Below are 10,143 nucleotides of genomic sequence, written 5' to 3'. Positions count from 1 at the left end.
CTATGAATTGCATTCTGAGTTATTTGATGGTATTGTGTAAATGTTATGCGTCAAAGACGCATCTCTCAAACCGCACTGTTAATAATACTATGATAAAATTTCACTAATCGTGTCGTTAAATGTCCATTCAAGACCTTCAACCATCTTCCAAATATCCTCACCTATTAACATCAAGATGTGGCTTAAGTATCGGGATGAATAATGCTCACTGTTGCATCCTGTTTTTAAATGAACATGCCGTTTAAATACCAAAGAACATAATATACTATTTCACTTATAGTCTTGTACATGTACATTGAAATCCTCATAGGTACTCAATGATTGTTTTTGGGGACACACAACAGAGTGTATAATTTCGTACTAGTACTAGACTACTAGTTGTGCGGTTGTGCCATGTGAAATTAAAAGCCAGGTACGGAGTATATGAAACTTACTGCGTAGAACGCAATATAACTTCCTTTTGACTATGGCTGTTGGCCCATTATGTAACAAGTGACATCAAACAGTGAGATGAGAATATGAGATACAAGAAAAAAAAGGCTAGTACTTAATATACCCGGAACGGGACCATTACAATTACATAGTTGATAATTAGAATTTACATTTTCACAACCCAGTCCAATACAAGCCACAACCCTCTCAGGATTCTTCGAGGAAAATTTTAAAAAATTACAAAATAACTTACTTAATACAAATGACAAACAAAGAAAATAACACACATGGGATTCTTCTAGTCACCATCAAACAGCCTTAGAACACAAATACGGGTCGTCGGGCTGATGAGACGATCCAATCATACAACAACATCCACCCATGAATGAAACCCATGAGCTTATTTAAACCCATTACTTGGATTTGAAAGGGATTGCCCTAATCACCACTGTGTGGTAAACAGCTGCCAATGCTGCTCCAATGAATGGTCCCACCCAGAAGATCCACTGTACCAAAAGAAAAACAAGGAATTTCATTAAATTAGGACATAATTATACAATCAAATGCTTAATCTTTAATTAGGATAGTAGGTAAACAGTAACTTCAGGACAGCATCATCTCCACCAAATCAGTGATATTCCATTCTGTGTTTGTTTGACAACTAATCCACATGGGGCATCGTAGGAGGACAATGATATGAACAAAAAGAGGATGTAATTGGACCCTACCTTTACTTTATACGAACTCTATTTTAATAAGCTTTTTATTTTAATGTGCATCACTACCTTATCTCTTTGCTATACATAATTTGTTAGATTCCTTATCCCTACTCATTCTATATCATTAATTATAATTTATAAATGATGATGCTTCAAGTTATGACTTTATGTTACAGTTACACCATTTTAAAATGGGCCTAAATAGTATGCACTTCAAGAAACAACAAGAATTTCCCACCACTCCTTTTTAAAAACGTACTATCATGACTCGAAACTCTGAAAGTGCTCATAAATGACTAAACGTTGCTACGTATTGATTTTTTATTATTAGACGTAAGTTTTAAGTTTAACTTTTTGAGAAACTTTACCGTCTAAGGTAACTAACACTTGCGTGCTTTTACTTATCAATACATATGTGGTAAGGTGACTTTTTACCATATACTAAAAGGGTATCCTGAATAGGTTGGTGTGAGACCGTTTCACCCTTAGATTTGCTCATACACAAATTACATGAACTTGAACAAACGGGGTGTTAGAAACTTACGTGGTCGTTCCAGTTGTTAATTTGTTTGTTGTAGATGATAGCGGTACCAAGACTCCTAGCAGGGTTGATACCGGTGCCGGTAATGGGGATGGTGGCCAAGTGAACCAAGAACACAGCGAACCCGATTGGGAGGGGTGCCAAGATCTGTATCATTGAATCATACCATTAATTTAAGTTCATATTTAACAAATAAATGACATGAATTGAAGTTAATCACAAGATATTAGAAACACTGGTTACTAGCTAGCACTTACAGGAACATGAGAGTCCCTAGCGCTTCTCTTGGCGTCAGTGGCAGAGAAGACGGTGTAGACAAGGACGAAGGTACCAACAATCTCAGCACCAAGGCCTGATCCCTTGGTGTAACCATGGTGAACATAGTTAGATCCTCCACCACCGACCTGGTAGGGCCCGGGTTGGAATCCCTTAACCACACCAGCACCACAAATGGCACCTAAACATTGCATAATCATGTAGAACACTGCTCTTGTCAACGACAATTTCCTTGCCAAGAACAATCCGAATGTTACTGCTGGGTTAATGTGACCTCCTGTAATACATCATCATCATCCAATTTTACAAAGTTAGGTTTCTCATAGATCCATACCCGTTTTCAAAAACAACATTTATAAAAGAGTACTTCCTATTGTTAAATTTGATTGCAGACTTTCTGTATTTTGTTACTGAAATGAAAATCCTAAAACTAGATCCTACTAATAGTAAGCTGAATCCAGTTATGGTAACAGTACTGAGAAGCATATTAGCTCAGTTGATTGAAGTTTTTCGGGTGGTCATTCATGTAATACTCTCTACGTGCTCAAAACAAAAAATCAATACCCAAAAAACACATCCAGAATCAACTACTCCGTATAAATCTAACATTTAAAACACATCCAAAATTGTCCAAAACATAATATATATACAAAAACCCCACGACTTTTTCTTTAAATTTCTCCACAATTGTACATCTAATAATCATTTTTAAAGCGTTACCCCCAAAATTCCACTTCATTTTCTTCAAATTCCTTCATGATTAATTAATTAATTAATTATACATCTAAACAAACAGAAATTAAGCAATAATTAAGTAGCTAAAAACAAAAAGGATGGAAAAAATTACCAGAAATTCCAGCAGTACAGTAAACAAGGGCAAAGATCATTCCACCAAAAGCCCAGGCAATACCCTGAATACCAACAGTTTTACACTTGTTATCAGCACGGCTGTACCCCATAACCGTCAAAATACTGATGTAAAGGAACAAGAATGTTGCAATAAACTCCGCAATTCCGGCCCTGTAAAATGACCATGACGTCAGCTCTCCGGGCTCAAACAGCGGCGCTGGTGGTGGCTCCTTGTAGTCTCTGTCTTGCGCCACCGTACCCAACCCTTGCTTCTCCCCGTACTTGTTAGCTCCGAGTCTAACATCTTCATCTTTGCCCTCCATTTTTGTTTCTCTGTTGTGGGAATGTTTCTTTTGTTTTTGGGTTGATGAATGAATGAGTGAGTGAGTGAGGGTTGAGGGATAAGGATGGTTGGGTTTTATAAGAGGGGAAACTTTAGGTTATAATCGTTGGGAAAGGATTAATTTTTGTTATCTTTGGACCGTCCAAATTAATAATGCTTAATTAGTTTAATTTGGTTTGTAATTATGTTGTTATTTGTTAATTATTTTGATGATGATAATGATGAGATAATAGTTTTTTCTCTATGGGGGGGTGAAATTGACAATGAAAGGTTGTGCCTTAGCTTATCTTAGCTGGGCAGATGAGGACCATACAAAAAATAAACGTTGGGTTGCAATAAAATTTTAAAAAATAACGGGTTTTTTTTTTAAAATAAAGTGGGTGTTTTTGTTAATAAGCGAAAGAAATGAGAATGTGTGGTCATTTTGTAGAGGTGGCACCGCCCAAGCTTATATCATAGAAGTGGCCGGATGGGAGAACATTTTTACAAGAAAATGATTGTCCATTATAGGCAAATTTTTATGTATAGTTACTTAGATAGTATCTTGAATTCTTGATTAATATTATGAAAGACATAATTAATTGTACAAATAATTTTTTTGGTTCATAATATACTCGAAAGCATAATATATAAGGTATTTTGAACTTAAGTTTGCTTATTTGTTCATCAACAATTATATCTCTTTCGGATTAGAAAATGGCTTTTTGAAACTTGAAAGTATTGATTCTAATCGTATCTAATGGTAAACTTGTGATTCTCTAAAAGTATAACATTATAATTCCACATTTAACAAACAAAAGATCTATAAGGTGTATAATAGATTTATCGTACATTATGACAACTTTTATCCAACTTTTTATAACTTTTAGTATGTTTACAAGTGTAGTAGTTTGTATTGTTAAATCATACAGAGTATTTTAAACTTACAAACTACTCCGTATAAAATACAAGGGATGATTCTCTTACTATGAATACATAATTTATTGCCAGTACCAAATCTCAAATTAAATTTCATCTATTCAAAGTAGTACGAACTTCAGTATCATAACAAAGTAGAAACTCTGTTCAAAGCACACATCTTCACTTCTCCTTAGTCAATTAATGTGGTTGGTGACTTTTTGAAAGTAAAATCCTAGATAGGAAGGGGTGGCAAACAACCGTTCGAAATGAGTATGGACGTATGGTTCGGGTTAATTCAAGCCAGGAATGATTTAGAGAGTAAACATATAGATCTTTTTCACTTAAATATGAACGTCAGAAGGATTTTAGGTCGGGAATTGGTTGGATATAGTCATTTTTGTATCACCGATGTTCAGGGTCCATGGGACCACATCCAAAACCCACAAAATTATTAAAATACCCTTAGAGAGCCAAAATACCGAAATATCCCCGAGTGACAATTTCGGGGCCCTAATCCTAGCTCTAGAAGGCTCAGGGTTTTATATCCCTACAAATGTTCGTATAACTAACAATGTCCTCCTGCATTACTATCTATAAATATGATTCACCTAATCATTATGCAAGGAATCAATCATTTATATATTAAACACACACTCTCTCCATTTCTCTTTCTACAAAAATTTGACTTGAGCATCAAAGTGGGTTTTTTCGGGACCCCCCGAGCCAGCTCACGCGCATGTGCCCTTTTGCAGGAAATTCACTAGACCTGGTAAAAGGAAATGGTTCACCTAGTCGACGAATCTTTCCCGCTATTTCTTATTCGCATCTTTTTCGCGGAAACAACTGGAAACAACTTACGGAAACTAATCAGGTTCAACTTTTGGGCAGTGGCGTATCCAGGATTTTGAAACAGGGTAGACACTTTTAAAAGAAACAAAAACTACATTTTTTTAAAAAAAAAGATACAATGAAAATGACAATTTGCGGAGTACTAATTGCAATGTTTAAATAAAATTTATCAATTTCACCGTTCACTGTTATTTTATAAATTCTAAGATTTCAAAGATTATACAAGATAAATATGTATACGCAGTACGTACTCCGTGTTATATAAGAAAATAACAACAAAACTTTAAAAATATACGAAGTAGAAATTAAAAATCAGATGAGAATATGACGTGCCACCCCGAAAAAAGGGGGGAAAATGGAATTTAAATACTTCGCGATCTAAACATAAGGTTTATATATTTAATCTGCAACAAACAAACACAAAGGCAATATGTTAGAGTGGTAATTAAGTGAGGAAATCTAGTAATGATTGTCCTCTTTGGTCATGGGTTCGACTCCTACATTAAACAAATTTGTGTTTTTTCACTGTACATCCGCCACTGCTCTTGGGTCGGGTCCATTTTTTTTTTTTGTTTCAGATCATTATGTTTTGTGTGTTGTTTCATGTCTCTATTTCGAATCATCTATACTAATATATTAAAATGCGTTGTGGAAAATGTATATGTGTCACGTAGTACTCTCCTCACGCCACATCATCCACTCACCAAGTATTATGTAATGGACAACCAGAAATCAATACAATGAGGTTCGAACACCAGACCTCAAGTGTGGATGATAATTCTCATTACCATCTTAACCAACTACCAATTGTGGTTCATATCTTCACATTAATTAATTTATAAATAAATGTTCACATGAAATCTAAAACAAATAAATTTTTAAATGACTTTTTAATTTATATGGACTATTATGAAAAGAAGAAAAATTAAAGCATTATGACAACCATGAAGAAACATGATGTCATAAGTCTCATAAGAATCAACTATAGGATTGCCTTACATAGCTGTATATATATATCTAATTTGGTGTTTATAAATTTGACGCACTTAGTTCCACGAGAAAACAAATTATACACATTGTAAGATGATATGATTGAAAACTTACTTGCCATGATAAATGACTTAGCGTGTCTGTGTAGTTGATGAACTTAACGGATATTTTTCATTCTATAGAAGACAAGTATTTTGGTCAAATATTGAGCTCAAGAAAAATCTAAAACTTTAGTTATTCAATGTAGCATCCGGGGCATCGCCCGGGCCACACACTAGTTTTGTTCTTATAAAGTGTTGTTGAATTGTCGTAACATATATTTTCCTAATATAACTTTTTTAATAAGTTTTACTTCCTCCGTTTTGCAATAGATGCATCATTTCTTTTTTCACGTATCCCAACATGCTTCTTTGAACCTTAATATCTCTAATTGCGTGTAAGTAAAAATTATAAAAAATTGATATTCAAAATCCTCAGATTGATACAAATTTAGCAAGATCTCACTTGACTATATTTCTTTTTATATAATGTGCAATAATAATTGTCAAATGTAGTTAATGAATAGTGTCCTAAAGAGAAACGATGCATCTATTGTGGAACGCAGGAAGTACTAATAAACAATAAAAGAAATTAATAGTTAAAGTATTGACAGATGTACCCGTCAAACTGGTTACTGTTTTCTTTGGGAAAAAAAGTGTTCGTGCTCATACTTCTTTTAAAAAGTATATACTTCCTCCGTCCCAGATTAATTGTTACAATTTTTTTTTTCGTCCGTCCCAGATTAGTGGTTACATTTCTAAATTAGAATTGACCCCACAATTATTATATTGTCTCTCTCTTCCTACTAATTTTTTTTTGTCCTCACACCCTCTCTCATTCAATTAAAAAATACCCCATTAATTCCTATCACATCTAGTTTTTCAATAAAATAGCAATTGATAACCAAACAACCACATCACCAAAAACTTTGTGCAAAGGTAAGTATAACGACTAATTTGGGACGGAGGGAGTATAACTGTATAAGTTGATGTTTAGTGATTTGATGAGGTTTGGACGACTGATAATCAAAGTCCTTTAAATCTCAGGTTTGGACTAATGTATAGGGAGAAAGTATTTTCGGATATCTGATATGTATTTGCAAATGCATATCATAGCAAAAGACAAAATAGGAAAAAAGACAAAAAAATAAATTGAATGGTTTTTAAACAAAAATGGAGTACTTTTTATTTTATATATAGAATTGTACTTTTTTAACATGAATGATACTTCCTTTTTTGTCTTTTATCTATTTGTCTTTTACTCCCTTCGTTTCTTTTTGTTTTTACGTTTTCCTTTTTGTTGTTTCAAAATATTTTTTACATTTCCTTTTATATTATAACATAAATGTTTAATTATTCTATTAAAATGTGTGTCCAATGATTATTTTAACCAATTAAATTCATTGGGTTATTTAATCTCTCACGGTTTTCTATTGGGACATTAAATTTTTCTCATTTTTCCAATATCAAATTTTTGATACACGTGAAAACATTATAAATAAACTTAATTTTCCTTGTTTGAATAAAAAATAGAGAAACCTCAATACACATTAATTAGTCGTTAATAAACGTGCAAAAAGTCAAACGTAAAGAACAAAAAGAGGCGAAGAGGGTAGCTGATATGTGTGGTATCCCAAAAAACGACCCCATGTATAGGAGTTCCTGGGCTCGACCACTTAAAGCTACGGAGTATTACTGTATTAGCATAAGCACCCTTTTTTTTTTCCCATATACTTCGTATAAGAAATGAACATGAGTTCAACACAAAAAACCGATAAAATCTCTCCTTTAAACATGGTAAGTAGTAGTAGTCGCAAACTCGCAACATCAATTAATTACGGAGGAGTAGTTGTGTAGACTGTAGAGAAGTGCCTAGAGCCCTAGAGAGAAGAAAGAAGACAGGTGGCAAAGAGATAGGACTATATAGAAGCCAAGGAAGTGAGCCAAATTTGTAACACTTTATTGGGTTATAAACGTGGCCAACTTGGAGTTAGTTACGTTAGAGAATAGAGATTTCATGAATCATGAATTGCTGCTCATTTATCATTTATGAGACAAAACCAGCTAATTAATTAGTTGCTAATCTCTATCTTGTTTATTTTACTCAATTATTCGATTCAATACTTTTTTGGTGTTAGCACCCGGTTCACCATTAGGACTAATTTGGATTTGTGGCGAGTTTAAAGTGAATAGGTTCCAGCCCCCTTCCAATTATTGTTGCGGTGGATTGACCACGGGTCCTCCCTACCAAGTTCTCTCACAATCACCACTGAACCAACAGACAATTGATATTATTCAATTTAATATAGGGGAATATAAAATAAAGTTTTTTTCAATACGTACTGGTATCCTTTTGTTTTATGTTGTGTGGAAATTTGGCTGAATATAATTCATCATTGATTATCGAGTTTTAAGAATCTTGGTTCATCTTTGTATTTATACAATTATACAGTTATACAATTAATGTACTAGATAAATGGACAAAAATATGGTACCAAATTAAATTATACGGAGTAAGAATCCTCTTTCATTTCTTTCAATTTTATTTTTTTAATTACATGCTTGTCTTTTTCATGCACGAAAATGGTCCATGAGTTGGTAAATAGAATGTGAGTATGTATAGCAACTTTCCTTTTTGTTGTATTTGATGAGAATATATTGGCAATTTTTTTTTATTATTATTTTTAAAAATAATATGAAAATGATACAAGGAACAAAACAAACTAAAACAACAGTAGAAGAAAAAAAACAGTTGTTCCGGTGTTGTAAAGGTGGAAACAATGGGCTTCGAAAGAAGGCCCTTTCGTGTGTGTTGAAGATCTTGCTTGCTTGAATGAGTCGAGTCCGAATTCACCTGCACAAGAGTAAAGTCACTAGCCTCGGGGGTGTTTCCGAGGAAAGCCCCTCCGATGCCCAAGTAAGAACGATGCTCAGATTCTAGAGAGAAGTTCTCTAGAAGAGTAGTCTTAAGGCAAGAAATTGGACGTACCTTGAGGTGTGAGACTTGTCGGCCTATTTATAGTGTTTGCATAATAAATGCCCACAGGTCATTTATTGCTATTGGGCCTTGGGCCTTAATGGATGGTTGAATAGCCATTGTGGTAGGTTTAATGCTGCTGTTTAGAGCCATTGGGCTTTGGACTTAGTGGCCCAATTGAATATCAATTGGGAGCCCAAACAACAGTTAATCTGACTCTACATTGTAGGACGTATCTCGTTCAGCGAGGTTACGTGCATTACTGGACTTGGTCACGATTTAAATTGTAGATAATGCATTTGGAGAACCTTTTAATTTTCTTGTTGAAAACTTTTCTGTATTTTGTTTTTGTTTTTTTGGCAGTTAATACAAACATGCAAAAAACAAGAGAAACAAAATCCCCCATTACTATCAGCCTATAGTTGATTCATGGGAGATACACCTAACGCTATTAGACTCCTCTACCTTATTAGAAGAAGACATATAGTAAGACTCTACATTATTAGCGCTCGACTCTGCAATACTAGGACAAGACTCATTACAACTATTCAGGTACAAAGAAGACTCATCAGTATTACTCGAAGACACAAACAAACACTTCTTCTTTGGTCGATGAGAGACTTCTAAAGCAGGGGCAACAAACTTCCTCTTCATTCCCATTCGATACCTACAATCAAAAGCAACGTTAGAATGATCTTTAGAGACTTGTTTCCTTATAGCTAATCGCTTTCTCGGGTTGGCGATCCTTTCTTGAAGTCTGATCTTCTTCATTTTTCCTAGAGTTGATAGAGCATGCTTCTGATCTTGTTGATAAGCAGGGACTGAAATGGGGTTACTCCTCAGCAATGCGCTACAAAGATGGTTATCCGTTAGGTTGCTCGAAGTTTCACTATCTGCAACCTCTTCCATGACCACTTCATCCATCCCTGTTAATGCTCTTTCCTCACCTTGCCTCTTCGAACTCTCAAGGGTGCTCTTACCATCACCTTTAACATCCTCCTCCATTAATCGGATTGGGGACTTAGACAACCCCTTTCCATGGACTACCCTTTCCGTAGGTGGCAAATCTTGTGGCTTAGTCGCTAATCGAACAACCATAAGGGATATGAAGGAATTCACATAGTGGACAGACTTTCCTGCAATTAATTTTTTATAATCTTTCTCTGAAATGGATATGAAGGAGCCAGCCTTCTTTCGGTTAACAAATCGATATTTTGACTCCGCACGGT

General features: G+C 34.6%; 1 protein-coding gene across 1 annotated transcript; it reads right to left on the bottom strand.

Moving 5' to 3' along the window:
- Nucleotides 1–524: 524 nt before the first annotated feature.
- LOC110802199 (probable aquaporin PIP1-4) lies at nt 525–3,575 on the bottom strand. Its single transcript, XM_022007635.2, has 4 exons — nt 2,816–3,575; nt 1,950–2,245; nt 1,696–1,839; nt 525–938 (listed from the first exon to the last, which is right to left on the bottom strand). Exons 1-4 carry the CDS (start codon nt 3,138–3,140, stop codon nt 846–848), a joined length of 858 nt encoding a protein of 285 aa, XP_021863327.1. The 5' UTR covers nt 3,141–3,575; the 3' UTR covers nt 525–845.
- Between the last annotated feature and the right edge of the window lie 6,568 nt (nt 3,576–10,143).

The sequence above is a fragment of the Spinacia oleracea genome, chromosome 1 (genome assembly GCF_020520425.1).
Source record: "Spinacia oleracea cultivar Varoflay chromosome 1, BTI_SOV_V1, whole genome shotgun sequence".
Lineage (NCBI taxonomy): Eukaryota > Viridiplantae > Streptophyta > Magnoliopsida > Caryophyllales > Amaranthaceae > Spinacia > Spinacia oleracea.
The sequence above is the reverse complement of the archived record's forward strand: the minus strand, read 5'-3'. Positions and strand labels throughout refer to the sequence as shown.